Below are 20,133 nucleotides of genomic sequence, written 5' to 3' on the forward strand. Positions count from 1 at the left end.
ATAATCGCTCTTTGATCCCAAGGGGGAGAGGGAATATGTGATGGAATTATTATCGCGTCTATTCTTGTATTGTTTGGGAAAAAATACAATTAGTTTTGTTGGTTGATTGAACAACACCCTAAATGCTTTTTACAATCAACTGATTGTTGCATTGTGTTTTGAATAAATATTCCAAGTGCTTGTGTTTGATGGTAAAAGCATGGCAAAGGTCAGTAATGACAAGTAGCCATGGAAAATAAAGGAATGCTTCATTGGAAGATGATATTATGTTGATTGCCTTGATTATGCTTGATTCTTAATTGGTTAATTAAGAAAGGATATTTGCATGGGTGGATCATCTCCAAGATCGCACCATGGATTACCCCGAGAGGGCACTGCTCGATTCACGGGCCGAAGGTTGAGTGGTGAAAAGGCCAACCATGGAAAGTGTGTCTCACTCCTAGGTCGCTCGAGGTCAGTGTAGCTTTGGACACCCCTTGCGGAGTCCGAAAAGGAGTTGTAAATTGTCGTGAGCCCAACGTCTAGGGCATTGGAATATCCTATTCTAAATAAAGGATGGAAATTATGGTGCCATGTGATTTGGACCGGGAACTTCTGTTGGACAGAAGGGATACATAATTATGTTGTATGGGCATGAGACAAAGATTAACTTGAAGATAAGTTAAGGAACTTGTTTGTCAAAAGTACTGCTTGTTTTCTTTTCGTGTCAGTGCTGTAAATTACGCAAATGAATCTTGCTCCCTAAAAGGCCTAATTAAAGAAGCTGATTGTGAACGTCATACATAAATGTGATAGGACCTAATTAGAAAACTAAAGCTATCAAGGGAAGCAGGTGGGCAGAACCCCGACGGTCTGTCCTACATCAGGGTGATCCCAAAGAACGGGGAGGCTTCTCACAAGGATTATCATCGTTCGACTTTAGGTATTGTTAAGTTAGAACCCGATTCATGCCGTTTTAGGGGACCGGAATGGAACTATGTCCTACGGGCAGAGAGGTTGAGTAGCGCATCCCTCTCGTTTCCCATTCTTTTTGAACCAAGTGCAGTATGGATCTACTTTGGATTGGGTATCTCTACGTAAAGTAGGATATCCAAAACTCGACGCTAGAATGCTGTTAGGAGACCTTGGCCCTAGGAACCCAGATTTCAGGTCGATCCTAGTGAGTTCGGCCATGAACGTTCCGTTGCAAGGTGGGGACTTGGGAAACCCTAGGTGACAAACCTCGAAACATTCCCGGGGAGCGCTGGTGCTTAGATTCGTTTCTCAATGGACCGCTAAAACGTGTTTGGACAGCCAATAGGCGGACACGTTACAGAGGGGTAAAATTAGTAGTCCATTTGAATAGCCCAACTACTGGCCCTAATGTAGATGCTATGGAGCCCGAATATTGATAACATGGATTAGGAAGATTGGGAAACTCAACCCACATATGGATCTTTGTTAGCTTAGAGCCACGAGGGGTAAAATCAACAATCCATTTGAACAAGATCATTGAAGAATTCTCCAACATCCACTTGACCATAAGATAGGGTGCTAATGGCCATTTCTTAACTCTCGAAAAGGAACACAAAATAATTGTTGGGCAAATAGCTAGTAGATTATATGGGATTCCTAATGGATGCTAGCTATATTTGATCCATGCATGTAAAACTTCAATGGGGGATGGAAGCCATGACACAAGCCTATTAATGCTCTTATTTGATAATCTTCAAAAATTCTAGCTTGACCATCATTAGGAAGAATACAGTCACCTTTTGCTTCATTAGGGCTAGTTGACTATTTGTAAGCTTAAAGGTCTTTCTTGAAACTCTCCTAAAGTTCATGAAGCATCATCACTAATAAATCCTCCATGAGGGCTTCGATGTATCCCACTTGTTCCTCTTTTGCCTTTTGCTTATTGTGCCCTTTCACTTGTTGGTTCACTCACCGACTGCGTGCTTAGATGCAATTTATACAAGATTGTGTTTGGCCTTGCATGTGGGGTTGCCACTGTGGTGAGGATGTTTAAGTTTAGAGGGGGGAGTGGAGCATGGTGGGAGCCAAAGGTGAAGTCATTGTGGGCAATGTTGAGGTTCTTAGAGAATTGTGCAAAAAGGGGGTATCTTTGAAGGTAGTTAAATGGAGGGTTTGTCACTCCTTTTTGCGTGGCATGACCAACACCATGAGGCAAAAGGGGAATCCTTGCAAACATTGATGAGACTAACTCAAATGTCCATAAGCACATCATGGTGAGAAGGGGGAGCTATGAGGAGGGAACATTACTTGGTTGTAGGGGCTGATCTAGAAGGTCATAGGTACAGAGAGAGTAGAAGAATAAAAAGCATTGGATGAGGGGGAGAGTGATGGAAAGTACTTGTGTGCACCTTGAACAAGGGTTTGGAGAGGGTACTTAGAAGTAGCAAATCATTGTGTTGTGCGAAGAGGACGACTGAGAGAAGGGTGGAGCTTGCATAGTGTACAAAGACATGGCGTGGAATATTGTTCTTGCCACCACATGGTGCTACATGCTGCATCAACGGCTAGCTGGATTGTCGAAGGCACTTCTTGCTTTTCTTGGAGCGATTTTCCAATCACAAAATACTAGGCGCTCCGCGCCTAAACTTGCCCTGGCACCGGGGTAGGCGCGATTTTCGCAGCGAGGGCGGGTGCTGGACGCGTGACACCCGCCCCTGCGTCTCTTTGTGGGGAGGTTGGGGGCTGCCATGTGGCACCCGCCCCCACCTCCCCTTAACTAATAGTATAGATGTCAAGGTGTGATAACTAATTTGTTTTTCGAGTTTAATGTTTTGAACTCTCTTCTCAACCAAGACTACGAAGGTTCATTTTGATATTTTTGTGAAATTCTCTGAGTTTTTAGTAAACCCTGCCTTCTAGTCGTTACAAGGCGAGATTTCGAAAGTGCGGGGTTAGTGTGCGCGCGCGAATTAGGCTACCTCTGTCTACAGAGGAAGAAGAAGGCGGGAAATGGCAGCTTCAGCGCCAGCAGGAGCATCTTACGACAGGGGGACCAAGAAGATGAAGACGGCCAAGCAAGGCGACGTGAAGGGCCGCCTCGCCAAGAAGGCCAGGAGGGAGGAGGAAGAGGAGCATGAGGACGAGGAGGCGCCGCAGGAGCAGCAGCAACTCAGGCTTCCATCTCCTGTTCTCGAGCGCCGGACCTGTGACTGCGACAAACACGATCCGTCTTCCAACTTCGAAGAGGGAAACGGCAAGCCAGACGTTATAACCCTAGGGAGCTCCTCCGACGAAGATGACTCGGACATGGAGTTTGCTGGCAAGAGGCGTAAGCTCCCGCCAAGGAATGCCGGCCGCTCTCCTGGCCGTAGGCTCTCCGTCGTCTCTAGCGAGGACAGTCATGATAGCAAAGGCCTCGGGAATGGCCGCACATCAGGGTCCCTGAAGCCGGCCAGGTCCAAGGAGACACTTGTCACTCGCCGGAGCACCAGAATCCTCATTTTGGCCACTAGAGCAGAGGCTAATGCTGTCAAAGCGGAAGCTCAGGCCGTCAAAACAGAGTCTAACGCCAGCATATCCAAAGTTCATGCCGTCAAAACAGAAACTAACGCCATGGCTTCGTTTTCGGAAACGGCGAACGGCAGAGACGATGTCTCTGCGTATAAGGAAGCAAAAGCGTCCGAAAGCGTCGCGGAGACGATGGTTTCTGAAAAAGAAGATGACGGAGACGACGGCATTCCGAAGGACGACTGTGTTCCAACAGGAGGAGGTTCCGGCAAGAAAAAGGGCAGACGGCTGGTTAAAGGAGGAGCTCTAGCCAACCTCGACCACGTTCAAGCCGGGCTAGCGCCCCCCGTTTCCGCCTTAGAGACTGAACACAGTCCAGAAGCGGAAAGTGAAGCCGCCAAAAAAGTCAAGGAGACCCTCAGATTATTCAATTCTTATTATCTGCGATTCGTTCAAGTAAGCTCTCCGAGAAACCTTTCTATCAGGTTTTCAGATTTCAATGATCCAAGATGCATATACTATTTTATCTTCCTAAAATGGCCCAGGGCTAATACTTAAATCTGAAGTCCTTGACATCATAGTAAGGTTCAAGATTTCAGTGACCGATGCAGAAGGCCCTAAAAGATCTCTGTGTGCGAGTCCAAGTAACTAATGCTCCTCATTCCATTTTATGTAAATTGTCCTCCTTTTTCTGAGGGATGATTGAAAGGGCGAGCTGGTTCTGCTATTAGCTTGCAAACGGAAGAACATGAACACATGATGGAAAAATAGAGATTGCTGTGATCTTAGGCGGGTTCAGAAATCTAAAGTACATTGTACAATCAAGACACAATGGCCAATAACTGACTGAAACAAAGAACGTGCGGAATTGACCCTTGAGATGTGGCGATGTCATCTTGGATTCTTTTGGTTGGAGAATCATGTCCAAGTTGGATTTGCTCCAAAGTTAACAGCCATTCCCCCATCCTAGCAGAGGTAGTGATAGATGTTTTGGCTCGTTTCTGATTGATTATTGGTTCTTTGATTCATTTTCTGTGTTTTTTGTTTTCAGCCTTAACCTCACTCCATTTTAGGCCTCTTTCAAGCCATCCTCGACCTTATATTCTGTTAAGCTACTAAAATTAAAGGACTACACTAACACAAATTATCATGTATTTAGTCATAATTTAGCTCCGCAAAGAGTCCCAGAAAGAATTATCCATCAATATGGCATCCTATTTTGGTAGTAGGTTAAATGCCCAAAACCCCCCTATATAAGGACAACTCATCCTTGCATTTTGCCTTCACTTTATCCTCATTATTTTCTCTCCTCACTGGTTGCTCCTCATTACACATGTTGCCCATCCTATTGAAGCTGTTGCTTACCTTGGAGTCGCTGCCCACCCCTTCTATTGTTGGTGTGCCATCCTCGCTGGTGGCGACTTCGTTTGTTGTTTGAAGTTGACATGTTTGGATGACCATTTGCTATTCGGTTTTGGTTCTCAATTTGCTCCGTCTCCTATGTTTGTGTTAGACAGTCATTTCTTGGGCAGTCGGTGGACAGCAGAGTACAACAGGTTCCATGTCAGTGCAAAGGACACGCTAGCAGTACGGTAGGATGCCACGTGGCTTTGGGCAGTCGGACAACAGTTTTGTTCACAGTCGATCAATTTATTGCAATTGGTTGCATTTAATGCAACCAACTTGGTGCAGTTATTTCTTAATTTTTTGGCTATTTATAGCCGGTCTGTGGCACACTTCAACATCAATTCACTTTAGATTTTGATCTTGAGATCTCTTGACTGAGATAGACTGTGCTTAGGTTGACGGAGATCGAGGTCATCAAGTCGGAGACATACGCAGATATTTCCTCCGCCCTTGTGTATATTTCTACACTCTTATACAACATACTACACTGCAAATTTTGTGTGTTTACATTGTTTTTTTTCTCTCTCTCTCTTCTCTCTATGTTCACACTCTCTTAGTCTTTGTTTTACACTTTCGTATTGCTGCATTGTAACATGGTATCAGAGTGATGAAGATGGGTTGATTGAGGGCTGAACCTATCTGAAGAGAAGATTTCAGCGCGTTTCAGGATTGGAGGGTGAGCATGAGAGTTGCGCATCAGATCAAGGCTGAAGCGAGTGTGGGCGTGCAGGAAAGGAGTCTAATCGGTGAATTTGTTGCAAGTTATTGTTGTTCAAAGGGGAGGAAAGCTGTGTTTGAGGCCTTTCATTGCAAATTTTACTCTTTTATCGTCTTTGATGGGTGAAGAAGGTTTGGGCAATGGAGGAACCAGCCCTAGAAGGCTGCATTTACACAGTCAGAGGAGGTTGATTTTGTGTTTGTGCAGGTATTACAGATTAACATGTTTATAGAGATTGATTTGGAGTTCTAGGAAATAGTGGACAGGAAGGTGCTTGTCCTACTAGCTCTTCCACCGGATCAAAAGCTTGATGGTGACAATTACCGCATCTGGCGGGTGATGATGTTGGCCATTTTGGAGTCTTATGATTTGGCAAAATTGATGACGGAGGAGATTAACAGGCCCTCGATGAGGGATGAGTCCAAACTCTTTTCCAATGCTCGTGCGAAGTTGACCAAGACTCAACAAAGGCTTAGTCTCATTGGAATAAATTGAATGTCAGCATTCGATCTTTTTTGTTTCTATCTTGCACTACAGTCGCGATAGCTCACATCGAGCACTTGACGATGGCTTGAGAGATATGGCTGGAGTTCAACTAGATGTACAACCGGATAACCTTGATGAAGAGGGTTTCTTTGGATGTGCAGATGCGGACTTTGTCTGTGAATAAGTCTTCTTCGCTTCGGGAACACATCAGCAAGCTTTGACGGCTTCAGGTGTCGATTCAAAATGCGGGGAAGTCTATTTCCTCCGAAGATATGGTGATCACTTTTCTAGTTGTCGCTACGATTTGGTACTTTTTATTCCGCTTTTATTGCTTCAGGGCCGAAGTCGACTCTTTGGTGGGAAGAGTTGGTTCCTGTGGTCTTGGACTAGGAGGAACAATTGAAGGGATAGAATGCTTCCAAATCGAAGGCATTGGTTGGTCAAGCCTCTCAAAGAAGGGAAATGACCAAAAGAAAAAGGACAACAAATCCAAGAAGGATAAGGAGAAGAAATTGACTTGTCATATTTGTGGAAAAGTTGGTCACTGGAAGAAGGATTGCCTCGACAAAGACAAGAAGAATACCAAGAAGAAGGACATGAAGGACTCTGGAGTGGTGGCTGCACCCTCATCAGTTGTTTTTTTACACTTAGCAATCATTGATGTTGTGACGACAGCTCCCCAAGCTCGAGAGTGGATTGTGGACAGTGGTGCCTCACAGCTCATGACTCTTTCTTTCGATGGTGTTACCCATTTGCGACTTTCGCATGGGCAGATTCTCATTGGAGACAGCTCTTCTGAGTCTATTGTTGTGTGGGGTGAGATGCAGCTTATTCCAGATGGACGTGGTGGTAATCACACTTTTGAGGTATTGCATGTGTCCGGTTTGGGATATTATTTGCTTTCGGTTCATAAGATTTGTGCGCTTGGTCTCTTAGTGAAGTTTAACAGTGATACTGTTCGCGTCCTTGATTGTGGATTGAGGAAGGTTCTCTTTGTAGGATATGAGGATGGTATCTACAAGTTAAAGTCTTCTCCAGCTTACCTCTCTTATTTTTACTTCTCAGACACAGTCTGAGCTATGGAATGCTCGGTTTTGCCACCGAGTATCTTCGAAAGGTGTTGCGAGGGTCATTTGTTCGAGGATTGTCGGATATAGAGGTGAGCCATCAGCCATATGTCTCTTGCATTCGTGGAAAATTGCATTGGGATGCGATTCCCAAGAAAGCTTCTAGGTGGTCTACTTCACCCATGGAGCTTGTATCTACAGATCTTTGTTGCTCGATGAGGACCGAGTTCCTAAAGGGGAGCTTGTACTTCATGTTGATCGTAGATGACTACAATAGGATGACTTGGGTCTATTTTTTGACTTTGAAGTTGGAGGCTTTTTCTCACTTCAAGGATTGGCTTCTCTTTGAGGAGAACCGTTCTGGCCGGCTATTGAAGACCTTGCGTTCAAACAAAAAAGATAAATTTATGTCTAATGAGTTTGCTTGTTTTTGTGCAGATAGGGGCATTCACTAGGAGTTTGCTAACACCAACACTCCTCAAGAGAATGGCATTTTGGAGCGGAAGAACTGAAGTGTGATCGAGATGGCGCGCATTATGATGGAGCACCGACAGACACCTCAGTTTTTGTGGGTCGAGGTAGTGGCTACCGCAGGTCACATCCTCAATTGATCTTTCACTTCGGTCGTTGACAGGATGACACCTTTTGAGGCTTACTTTGAGAGCTAAGCCTGACGTCTCTTATTTTAGGATCTTTGGGTGTGATGCTTATGCGTACATTTTGAAGACGTAGCATGATAAGTTCAAGGCCGCTTCTCGATGACAAGTTTTTGTTGGCTATAGTTTCCTGTTCCAAGGTTATCGTCTATTTGATCCCGTCAAGTGGGATGTCTACACGAGCCGAGATGTGCAATTTGTGGAAGTTCCGGCCACTGAGGGGGGCGAGGAGCACCCCGTCCATGGAGATCGAGGGAAGTGTTGGGCCCTCGAGACAGTTTCTTTGGAGCTCGAGCCTCTTGATGGAGATTCTTCTTCTGATTCAGAGTCTTCTCTTCCATCAGCCACCCTCGAGGAGCTTCCACCGGTGGATGTATTTGAGTCTCTAGCAGATGGAGAGCGACGGGGAGAGGTTCGTCCTCCTCCCCGTTGGGCTTGTGACACACTCCGAGATTCAAGGATCGAGGGGATCCTTGAGGAGTAGGAACCGCAGGATGAACCGTAGTGGTCATGGAGGCACAAGGCATATTCTTTGAAGCTTGTTTGCTCCAACTATTGTTTGCTGACCCGTGTTATGCAGGATCGTGAGCCCACTTTAGTGAAGGAGGCTTTGCAATTTGATCATTGGCGCAAGGCTATGGAAGCTAAGTTGGAGATTATTGAGAAGAATGGCACTTGGTCTCTTGCACCTCGTCCCTCTCAGAAGAGGGTGATTGGTGTCAAGTGGGTCTTCAAGACCAAGTATCTTAGCGATGGTTCTTTGGACAAGCACAAGTCTTTTCTTATTGCTAAAGGTTTTGCTCAGCGCCCGGCATTGATTTTCATGATACTTTTGTTCCCACTGCTCATATGGCTACTATTCGAGCTGTTCTTGCCTTGGCTGGCCATAGGAGATGGCTTGTCTATCAGTTAGATGTGAAGTCGGTCTTTTTGAATGGTGGCTTGCAGGAGGAGATCTATGTTGAGTAGCCTCCTTGCTTTGGATCCTCAGATGGGAAACTCCACAAGTTGAAGAAGGCCTTGTATGGTCTCAAATAGGCTCCGTGTGCATGGAACGAGAAGATTGACTTGTTTCTTCAATCGAAGTTGGGATATCGGCGCTCCAAGGCTGATCCGTAGCTTTATGTGCACACTTTCGAGATTGGTTGTGTGTTGTTTGTGTTGTATGTTGATGATTTGATTCTGATAGGGGATCATGCACAGATCCGAGAGACCAAGACAGCTCTACATCAAGCATTCGAGATGACGGATTTGGAGCTTCTTCATTTCTTCTTGGATCACGAGATTTATTAGTCTCAGAGGAGGATTTTCATCTCTCAATAAAGGTACATTCAGGAGCTTTTGGTGACTTTTAAGATGGAGACTTCTCGGTCCATTACTACTCCTATGGATCTGAACTGGAAGGCCATTTCACACTCAGGTTCTCTCGTGATGGATGCTTCACGCTATCGTTAGTTGATTGGATCCTTGATTTGGCTTCTCAACACTCGTGTTGATCTTTGTTTTGCTGTGGGTCTTTTGGTTGGGTTCGTGATTGAACCCAAAGAGGTGCATCGGCAGGCTGCCCTGAGGATACTTCGGTATTTGAGGGGGAGCTCTGACTTAGGGATTTCTTATCCCGCAAGTACATATGCTTCAGATCTGGTTATTGCAGGTTGGAGTGACTCTCTCTATGTTCACTCTCTCTCAGTCTTTGTCTTACGCTTCCGCATCGCTGTACTCTGATAGTTTTTTGTTGCATTTTGGTGCAATAGGAGGTTGCTTTTTAACACTTTGGTTGCGGTTCTTTATCATCTTCATCATCTAGATTAGTCACTTGCATTCATCACGGTCCTCTCTTGTGAGTGCAGTTTGGTCACTAGCTGCTGAACTCCTAGTTGGAGATTTTTGCCAAGTAGTATGTTATTGGGTTCATCATCCTTAGCCTTGGCATTGTTGCGTGTTAATATCCGGCTTGCCACATTGTTGTGTTTAGCCCTTTGCATTAGCTTTCTAATCTAACATTGGTGGTTTATTGAAATTAGGATTTTATCACATGTGATTATGCTTCTCGACACTCTTCATTAGCTTGCTTTCACAAAAGTCATTGGTTGTTGGAAAAACTTTGCTCCTTAAGCATCCATGTTTGTATCTCCTTCATCGTTCATTCCATTATTGCATTCCTTTGTCCATCAAAATTTTATTCCATTATTGCATTCCTTCGTCCATCAAAATTTTATTCTCATTTTGCATTCTTGTATGAGTTTATTGTGTGTTAGTCGTGCTTGTATTCTCTTGGTGTGTTTTGTTTGTACATCCTAGCTTATCTTCACATGGTATTGAAGCAATTGCTCTTTTAAAGAGTATCTTATATGGCTATTGTAAACAACATGGTTTGCAATATTGATATATAACTAACTCATCCTATCTTCGATTGCTTCATCTTGGGAGTGTTAGCATTTGAGTCATCTCTTGGACAGGCTATAGACTGCACAAGTGCCACGTGGCAGCCTGCAGTGCAGTCACACTGTTTTTAGGCATTATTTTATTGCAGTCGGCTGTATTTAATGCAACCGACCTATTTATTTTATGCCTTTTATTTTTGCTTTATATAGCAGTCCTCCAATACATTGTTTACACATTATTCAATGATTTCAAATTCTGATCTTGAGATCTGTTGGTTGAGACAGACTGTGCTCGGGCTGACGAAGATCGAGGTCATCAAGTTGGAGACATACGCATATATTTTCTCTGTCCCTTGTGTATTTCTGCGCTCTTATACAGCATACTACACCGCAGATTTTCTGTGTTTACACTGTCTCCTTTTCTTTCTCTCTCTTCTCTCTATGTTCATTCTCTCTTAGTCTTTGTCCTGCGCTTCCACATCGCTGCACTCTGATAGGGAGTACATATAGTATTCACTTAGGCCTCTCTATAGAGAATTAATATGGCAAACATAAAAACACAACGTGCAACACATACAATCCCAATTTGTAGAATGTTGAATGAAAATGAAAGAATTTGAGAATGTGATACAATTAGGGTGCTTTGAACCTCCATGTTTTTAGGATTAGGTAGAGATGTTTAGAATGGTGCCCTCGTGTATCGTACTTAAGTTGGATCTCAAAGTGCAATAGCTATTCATGAGTGAATTTGATAGTATTGATAAAAGTAGTAGTAGGTAAATGATGATTCAATAGTAAAAAAGGTAGGCTAGATTGTCAATGATGATATCAACACTTGGAGTACTAGCAAGAGAAACAAGGTGCCTTATATTTGCAAAAAATAGTGCCTTTATAGGTGTTGCCTATTGGAAACGGCCTCCAAACAACAAAACATGTGTTGCGTTGGTGATAGGTTGGATGAAGTTGTGGACAATAGGGCCATCTCTAATGAACAAAAATATAGGTTAAAAAGTGCTCCAAAACAAATTGTTTGCTACAACACTTGGGACCATGGGCAATAGTCTTAGATAGATGATTCTCTAGTGGTGATGATGGGCTTTAGACAAGCAGTAGGTTGAGATTGACCAATAATAGCTTTGAATGGGGTGTGCGCAATAGTATTGGAGAAGAGGGCTAACGGTTCAAAGTTGAGTGCAATGAAGTGAGGCATCAAGGATGCATAAATAAGTGATTCTATTTATAGAGCATTTTGGTGCATTTGTTCATAATATAGGGGAGTTTTTGAAACAAGCAAAATAGAAACAACAAAAAATAAAATTTTGGAGTTTTTCCTAGTTTTAAAAATGGGGGAATAGTTTTGGATTTTTGAATTAAATCCATATGTGGGTACTTAAATATATCAATGCTCACAAATACATTTACTTAGATTTTACAAAAACTTCAAGCCTTCATGTTACTTGATTCATAAAATTTGAACATGTTACAATCTATGCAATACATGATCATCACAAGATTGAAGAAAGAGGCATGAGAAGAAGAAGAATAAGTCCTTGCAGCCAAATGATTGCTTATTGCAAGCCAATTCTTTGTAGGTTGAAATGCTAGTTGCTTCTAAGCTTGTATTGTGGAAAGGAAAAGAATGAGCACAATCCAAATTGAATAGAATGGCAAGGCTCATGCTCGTTTCTATTGCCAATGCAGTTTTACTCATGTGATAAACTTTGGTATCATTTTTGTTAGTGTGAAGGATGTTGTATGTACCTAGAGGACATCGTAATTGGAGGAAAACCATTTTGATATCGTAGGATCAAGAATGGTAGATATATAAGTGCAATTCTCTTTGGGGTTTCCACAAACGTGGGGCTTGGTGGAAATCTATGGTAATGGTGGGTTGGCTTTATAAGAAATCCTTCAAATGCATAGTCTTTGTTTGGATTATGTTGGTGGATGGGCTTCCTCTTGTTGGTCCTCTTTCAAGTCATTATATTTTCAATGTTTCTTGCTTCCTTTATACTACAAATAATAAGATCGATCATCATCGGTTCCTCTCTTGTCCAATGTCAAGAAAGATATGGTCTCTTTGTTTGAGATTAGATTTGGTTTTATGTTGTTGAGGCATCTACACATCCATGAGATTGGGTTTTTGGAAAATCCAAACTAATAAATTTGATGTAGCCACATGTGATGATTGTTTTTTACTTTTGCATTTTTGGGGCTGTTGGCATTATTGGACTATTTTGAACGTGCTCATTTTTTATTTCCATTCTTGAGTGTGCAATTGTATTGGCCACTTGTTAGGTCCCCCACATTGATAGTTTAGGAACATGCAATATGCAAGCCTTATTTTTAGGATGATTTGGCTTCTTGGTATGCCACAATTTTTTCAGTTTCTTTATTGTGCATTTAATTCTCTTGTGATTCTTGTATTTTTTGTTCATAGAATAAATACAATTACCCTTTATGAAAAAAAGAGTAGGAAGAAAAAGAAGGTGGAAGAGGAAGAGGAGGGGAGAGAGAGAGAGCTATTGGTTACATGGATGAGAGAGATGGGGTTGAGTAGAAATGCTCGAGGAGATAGGCAGAAGAGAAATGATAAAAAAAAGACATTTAGGGTAAAATATGTAGTTAGAGGTGCACAAGTTGAAAGGGAGATTTGATGCTTTGGTTTTATGTTGTTGAGGCATCCACGCATCCTCAAGATTGGGTTTTTGGAAAATCCAAACTAATAAATTTGATGTAGCCACATGTGATGATTGTTTTTTACTTTTGCACTTTTGGGGCTATTGGCATTATTGGACTATTTTGAACGTGCTCATTTTTTATTCCCATTCTTGAGTGTGCAATTGTATTAGCCACTTGTTAGGTCCCCCACATTGATAGTTTAGGAATATACAATATGCAAGCCTTATTTTTAGGATGATTTGGCTTCTTGGTATGCCACAATTTTTTCAGTTTCTTTATTGTACATTTAATTCTCTTGTGAATCTTGTATTTTTTGTTCATAGAATAAATACAATTAACCTTCATGAAAAAAAGAGTAGGAAGAAAAAGTTGGAAGAGGAAGAGGAGGGGAGAGAGAGAGTTATTGGTTCCATGGATTAGAGAGATGGGGCTGAGTAGAAATGCTCGAGGAGTAAAATATGTAGTTAGAGGTGCACAAGTTGAAAGGAAGTTTCGATGCTTTTGTGTTGGGCTTTCCCAAAAGGAGATGCACTGAAATTTTGTCCTATTAAAAGATAAAGCCAATTATTTTTGATAATCAACATTAAATGATTTTTGGGATTGTTTTAAGGAGAACTAGTTTGGATTTATGTGTTGTGATGTGATGATTCATTATTGCAAGCCATAATACTAATGGAGAGCAATAATGAATCATCACTAATGGATTTATGTGATGTGATGTGATGATTCATTATTGCAAGCCATAATACTAATGGAGAGCAAGCCATAATACTAATGGGGAGAGAGAGAGAGAGAGAGAGAGAGAGAGAGAGAGAGAGAGAGAGAGAGAGAGAGAGAGAGAGAGAGAGAGAGAGAGAGAGAGAGAGAGAGAGAGAGAGAGAGAGAGAGAGAGAGAGAGAGAGAGAGAATGCGAGAGAGAGAGAACGCGACGGCGATGGCAGGGAGCTCGATCGCGCTGGCGCCGACTGGTACTGTCGCCCTGCAGAAGGTCGTCTGACCTGTCCCGCGTCCGCCTGCGCCCGTCTGACCCTGCGAGTCCCTGCGCCCATCGGGCCCTGCGTGCCAGTCTGCCCCTGCGTCCGTCGGGCGTCCGTCTGGCCCTGCGTGCCCCGCCCTGTCGCCGCCCCTCTGACCTGCGCGCTTGGCGCCGCCCTGACCTCTCGCCTGTCGCTACCCCCTGCGCCCCCTTCGTCGCCCCCCTGCGTGCCTTTCGTCTTTGACCCACCCGCGTGCTGCGCCGCCCTGCCCTGTGATCTCTTCGCCGTCCTGCCCTGAGCGCCGCCTGGCCCCTTCCCCCAGGGCAGCGCAGGCTTGACTGGATCCTGCGTGAAGCTGGGGACCAGCAATCCGTCCCTGCGCAGGATCGACCTCACCTAACCTAGCTCGCCCGTTGCCAGGACGAGTGTGAAGACAGCAATATGGCTGGCCTGGATATGGATTTTCTTGACCGGACGGTGGCAGCCCTTGGGCCTGATTCTGATGCAGAGGAGCCGGAAGATATGGTCCCATGCACGGAGGAGTTGCCGCCGAGTTCTGAACTGCCGCCTGCCAGCAAAAGCTCCAAGCATACGTCTGATGAGCCAATGAGTCCTCCGGAACGCTCCTATGCGCAAGTGGCCTCTGATCCTGTGGACTCGCAGGAAATTGACTGGGAGCATTTGCTGGACTTCGCCAATACTCTGCTCGGCGATTATGTCCAGCATAATACCGAATCTTTTTCTGTTGCGGGAACGGATGATGTGCTGGACGCCATGGTGGACCCCAAATCAGTCTTGCGATCCTTCGCCAGTCTCATAAGTTCTTTCGCGCCTTGCATGCGTCTCCGGCTCGCGAAAATATGACCAGACTCCAGGATTCGGAAGGTCGCATGGTCACGGATCCGCAGACCATTGTCACTATGTGCAGAAACTATTTTATGGAACTTCTTGGTTCCTCTTCCTCGCCTTCTAGCCAGGTTACGCATGCCCGCTCGGTCTTCTATCATCTGGTCCGCCAGCAGGTTCCAGTTGATATGCAAGCCACTTTGGAGACGGATATTTGCGAGGAAGAGGTTATGGACGTCTTGTTGCACCTGCCAAAGGATAAAAGTCCTGGTTGGGATGGTCTCACGAATGAATTCTTTCAGACCTCGGCCACGCAGTTGGTGAAGCCATTGGTGGCCATGTTTCAGCAGGTGTGGGAAACGGGGGTCATGTCCTCCTCATGGAAAGAAGGCCTTATCAAACTAATTCCAAAGGTCCCTTCGCCGTCAAAGTTGCAACACTGGAGACCAATCTCTTTGATGGGCTCCATGTATAAAATCTACTCCAAAGTGCCGGCGAATCGGCTTCACAAGCACCTTCCAGCTATTGTGCATCCTCTCCAATATGGTTTCATTAAGGGCCGCAACATTCTGCATAATATCTTAAATGTGCAAATGGCTATTGACTATGCGCGGCACTCCGGTCAGGAAGTGGTATTAATCCAATTGGACTTGGAAAAGGCGTTTGATTATGTAGACTGGTCTTTCATTGCAAACCTCATGTCGGCTATGGGCTTTGGTACCCGAATGTCCCGATTGATCTACACCATTAGTGCTGAGGCTTCCTCCAGAGTTATGCTTAATGGTGGAGTTACAGAGCCATTTGTCCTTGCACGCTCGGTCAGACAAGGTTGTCCTTTGAGCCCTCTCTTCTTTGCCCTGGTGACTCACCCGGTCCTTTCAATGTTATCCTCCATGGCAGCCTCTGCTCAGCTGGCCGGACTGTCTCTTCCGTTGGGTCAGCACTTCGTTAGCCAATCTTTGGCTGATGACACCTTTATGATTTTGCAGGCGGACAGGGACAACATTCGAAGGGCATTAGATGTTTGGACGCTCTTTGGTCAGGCCTCTGGGCTTCGCATCAATGTCCTTAAGTCAGCCATTCTCAGTTGTACGGAGCCTGATTTACAGTCCTTAGGCTGGCAAGGCCAGGTGGTTTCCCGTGGCTCCATCGTCAGGCATCTTGGATATCCATTGGGGGTGGATGTACGGCCAAAAGACCTGCTGGAGTGGATTTCACAAAAACTAGCGGCGAAGTTTATGTATTGGAAGTCGCAAGTGTGGCCATTCCATGTCCGCCTCAAAGTGGCCCAGACAATCATGCTTCCAATGCTAACGTATTTCCTGCCTTTGTTGCCATGGACGCCTACTACTTTGAAGGCCCTCACTCATCCCATCCGTTTCATGCTGTGGAAGAAGGATTCACTGCAGGCCGGCATTTCCTGGATTTCATGGTCACACGCATGTACCCCTAAGCGCATGGGTGGAGGAGCTATTTTGGATGCACACACTCATATGTTAGCTCTCCGTTGGTCCCTTTTTCGTGCCATGTGTGTGGATCATCACCCATGGACCATCATAGCCCGTTATTTTCTTGAGGACAGCGGGCTCCGCCATGGCAACACACGGCTTCGGGCCTCCTGGTGGCATGTACTTAATGCTGACTCTCGTGTTTCCAGTCCCTCTTCCTCTTTGTTACTGCACTTGGTCGGCTCTTGGAAAGTGGTGCTCCAAAAGGCCCGTTGGCACCCAGTAGGGGACCGCTTGCAGACTACTCCTTTCAGTTGGAATTGTTGGCAGTATCGAGACTCCTTTCATGGGAAGATAAACATCAACTCAGACCAAGATTTAATCGCATGGCCTGTTTAGGTGTGACGTCGGTTGCAGATGCTACCCTTGCCACTCGCAATGTCCTCGTATCGTTTCGGACTGCTCGGCGACTCTTCAAGATCCCGCGTGGATACCGTGATTTATGGGAGCAGCTTTCGTCGGAGCTTCAGGGTCGGCAACCCTTTCCTGCCTTGACTGTGGATCGCCCTTGGCAGGACTGGGACCTTGCAGGCCGCCTGAGTCTGGAAAATGCCTCTACTAATCAGGTGTATCATCTTCTTGTTCAAGATCACCAATGGCTGGGAGAGAAAGCTAATACTGCTTGGGGACTGCGGAGATCGCTGTCATGGTGGCAGAAAACGCTGATGGAGGGCTGGCTAAATAAGACACCTTTCAAATGCAAGGTTTTTCTTTGGCGGGTGATGATTGGTGGTCTTCCTCTGGCCTCGGCCCTTGCCAAGCCTCGCATCTTGAATGGCAATTGTTTCTTCTGTACCACACCGGCGGAATCGGCCCGACATCGTTTTCTCTCTTGCCCGCTCGCCAAGAATATTTGGTCACTCTTGTCGCACATTTGGCGCGCGGTGGTGGGGTCCTCGCTAACTCCTTTCGATTGGGTTTTTGTGCGCCCGAAGTATCCCGCACCGCCACAGTTGCATGAGAAGATCTTATTTCACTTTTTCAGATATTGGGGATGCTGGCACATTTGGACCACGCGCAATGCTTTTCTCTTTGATTCGGCCTCTAATGTTCCGCGACATATTGCCAGGCTTAAAGGGCTCTTGCATTGGCAGCTAGATATCATCCGACACTCCGATTTGCTCCCTCGGGAAGATTTGCATCCGTGGCATATGGCAATTGTCTCTGGCTCGTTGCCATGATTGGTGTAACCTTTTCAGTTCATTATTACGGGGCTTCCCCACACGTTGGCCTAGGGCCCTCGTGTATCTTGTAATCAGAAAACAGAGAGAGAGAGAGAAAGAGAAAACCTCTTCACATGATGGCTTTGTGTCATCATGTATCTTGTAATCCAGTAATCTTGTATTTTTTTCGTAATTAATACAATTACCTTTTACGAAAAAAGAGAGAGAGAGAGAGAGAGAGAGAGAGAGAGAGAGAGAGAGAGAGAGAGAGAGAGAGAGAGAGAGAGAGAGAGAGAGAGAGAGAGAGAGAGAGAGAGAGAGAGAGAGAGACGCGGATGCGGATGGAGCGATGGCGACCTGACCTTCCGTGGTATCCGTCGACGTCTGTAGCCTGCGGTGTCCTGCGCTGTGTCAACGTGCCGAGAGAGAGAAGAGCGAGCGATCTGCAGGTTCGATGGCGTCCTGTCGCCACTGGCCGTCTTGACACAGACCCTTGCCTGTTTCACCTATGCCCAGCTGTTTCTGGCCTGACGTCTCGCTCGCCATACTTGCACGCCTGCTTGTAACCAGTCTTCTGCCGCTTCACACAGAGAGAGAGAGAGAGAGAGAGAGAGAGAGAGAGAGAGAGAGAGAGAGAGAGAGAGAGAGAGAGAGAGAGAGAGAGAGAGAGAGAGAGAGAGAGAGAGAGAGAGAGAGAGAGAGAGAGAGAGAGAGAGCACTTGATGACGACCTTCCCTACGTCTGCGCCGCCTTGATCTGCCCCCTCTGACCCGTCGCGTGACCCTTCTGCTGCAGCCGACTGACTTCGCCTGCTTCTGCACATCGACCTGCCCTGCGTCTGCACCGCCCGTCTGCCCCCTCTGACCCGTCGTGTCATCTGCCATCCGTCCTGCCTGCCATCAGGGACGACTTTGCTAAGGAGAGACAAATCGATTGCAGCAGACGACTTTACGCCCGTGCAGTTCTGCCCTGCCCCTGTACGAACAGCCTTCTCACTGCCAGTCAGGTACAGACCTGTTGTGCGAGCAGCCCAGACTTCAGCACAGTCCCTGTGCGCCCTTCTGTAGACAGTTATAGGCCCCTAGACTTACAGGCTTAGACCTGCGGTCAAAAGGCTTGCATACAGGCATCTGCAAGGACAGAGAAATCTGATTGCAAGGACAGGTCACGTCAGAGAGAGAAGACAACAGTATAGTTGGCCTGGATATGGATTTTCTAGACCAGACAGTGGCAGCCCTTGGCCCTGATTCTGATACAGAGGAGCCGGAGGATATGGTGCCGTGCACGGAGGAGACGCCTCCGGGTTCTGAACTGTCGCCTACGGGCAAACGCTCCAAGCATACTTCGGACGAGCCAATGGGTCCTCAGGAACGTTCCTATGCGCAGGTTGCCTCTGATCCTGTGGATTCGCAGGAGATTGACTGGGAGCATTTGTTAGACTTTGCCAATACTCTGCTTGGCGATTATGTCCAGCATAATAATGAAACTTTTTCTGACGCGGGAATTGATGACGTGCTGGAAGCCACGGTGGACCCGAAATCAGTCTTGCGGTCTTTTTCGGTGTTTTATGACCGTGCTGTTATACTTTTCTTCACTGGCAGGATCCCAGTGCTTTCACATATTCGCCAGTGGATGCACCATTTATTGCAAGGGGAGTGTGTTGAGGAGATCTTCCTTGGACCTCGCGGCTTTTATGAGGTGCTGTTGAAATCGGAAACACATCGAGCTGAGCTCCTGTCCAAGTTGCCATTGTTCTTTGATCGCCGCTTGGTCCATGTTGTTCCATGGCGCCCTATGGGAGACTTCCAGCGTCTGCTTCAACGAGAATGCCCGGTGTGGGTGGAAGTGGAAAATTGTCCGGCGGTCTATTGGCCATTGTTGAAGGATGCGATGGCAGTTGTGGGAACAGTGCTGGTTCCCCCAAGCCTCAGGGCTATGAATCGAAACCGTTTATGCATGCTATGGGACACGGCCAGGAAAAGGCCTGCGTGGCTTCGCCTCAATTGTTCTGGCATGCATCCTTTGCATTTTCGCTTGAAATGGGGTAACTTTGCTGGACACTGCTTTTCATGTGGTAAATTGGGGCATTTTATGGCCGAATGCCCCGAAAGACAACCGTCGTCCGAGGATGCGCATGTTGTGCTGCCTAAGGATGACATGGTGCTTGATGCCCAGGCACGGGAGGCCCTTCAGCCACCTAATGTCGTGGATAAAGGCAAACAACAGGTCCTGGGTTTGGATTCCCGTAGCACTGATTGGATTGCGGCACGTCAAAAAAAGGTAAAAAGTTGGATGTAGGCCTGGCGGATCCTGGGCCTAATGCTTCACAGGATTCCGTGCGCACGTATATGCGCAGGAAAGAAATGTTCACTTCACAGCATGCTGCGCGTACTATGGCCCCGTCTGCCCCCCGTAATCAGTCTACAAGGAAAGTCTATACAGACGGTCCCAAGGGCCCACCTGCTAAGCTGGCGTTTGATACAAAAGGTAATGTGATTACACCCTGGGATCGGCGTTATCCCCGCCCCACTCCCAAGGCAACGGATTTTCCTTCTACCTTTAAAGCAGGTCGCCAGAATTCGTTTGCAGTATTGGCTGATTTTCTGGATGAGGGTGTCTTGGATGCTCTCGCGGAAAAGGTACAATCGAGGCAACAGGCGCCTTGTTCCTAACTTCCTTCCTTTTTTTGGAAGATATATGAAGATCGCCACGTGGAATGTGCGAGGCATTTGCTCTCGCCATAAGCAACATGCCATGTGGACTGTCTTGCATGAAAA

The 20,133-nt window shown here is 45.9% G+C and overlaps 1 protein-coding gene across 1 annotated transcript in view; it reads left to right on the top strand.

Moving 5' to 3' along the window:
• The first annotated feature begins 2,894 nt into the window (after window positions 1-2,894).
• SUVH4 (histone-lysine N-methyltransferase, H3 lysine-9 specific SUVH4-like protein) overlaps window positions 2,895-20,133 on the top strand; it is a 122,022-nt gene continuing 104,783 nt past the window's right edge. The window contains exon 1 of the mRNA XM_087663711.1: window positions 2,895-3,918. Coding sequence (XP_087519837.1) covers window positions 2,965-3,918 — 954 coding nt within the window. The 5' untranslated portion in view covers window positions 2,895-2,964. The remainder of the gene's footprint in view (window positions 3,919-20,133) is intronic.

Source organism: Lygodium microphyllum, chromosome 23 (genome assembly GCF_053477565.2).
Source record: "Lygodium microphyllum isolate KBCC chromosome 23, Lygodium_microphyllum_v1.1.10, whole genome shotgun sequence".
Lineage (NCBI taxonomy): Eukaryota > Viridiplantae > Streptophyta > Polypodiopsida > Schizaeales > Lygodiaceae > Lygodium > Lygodium microphyllum.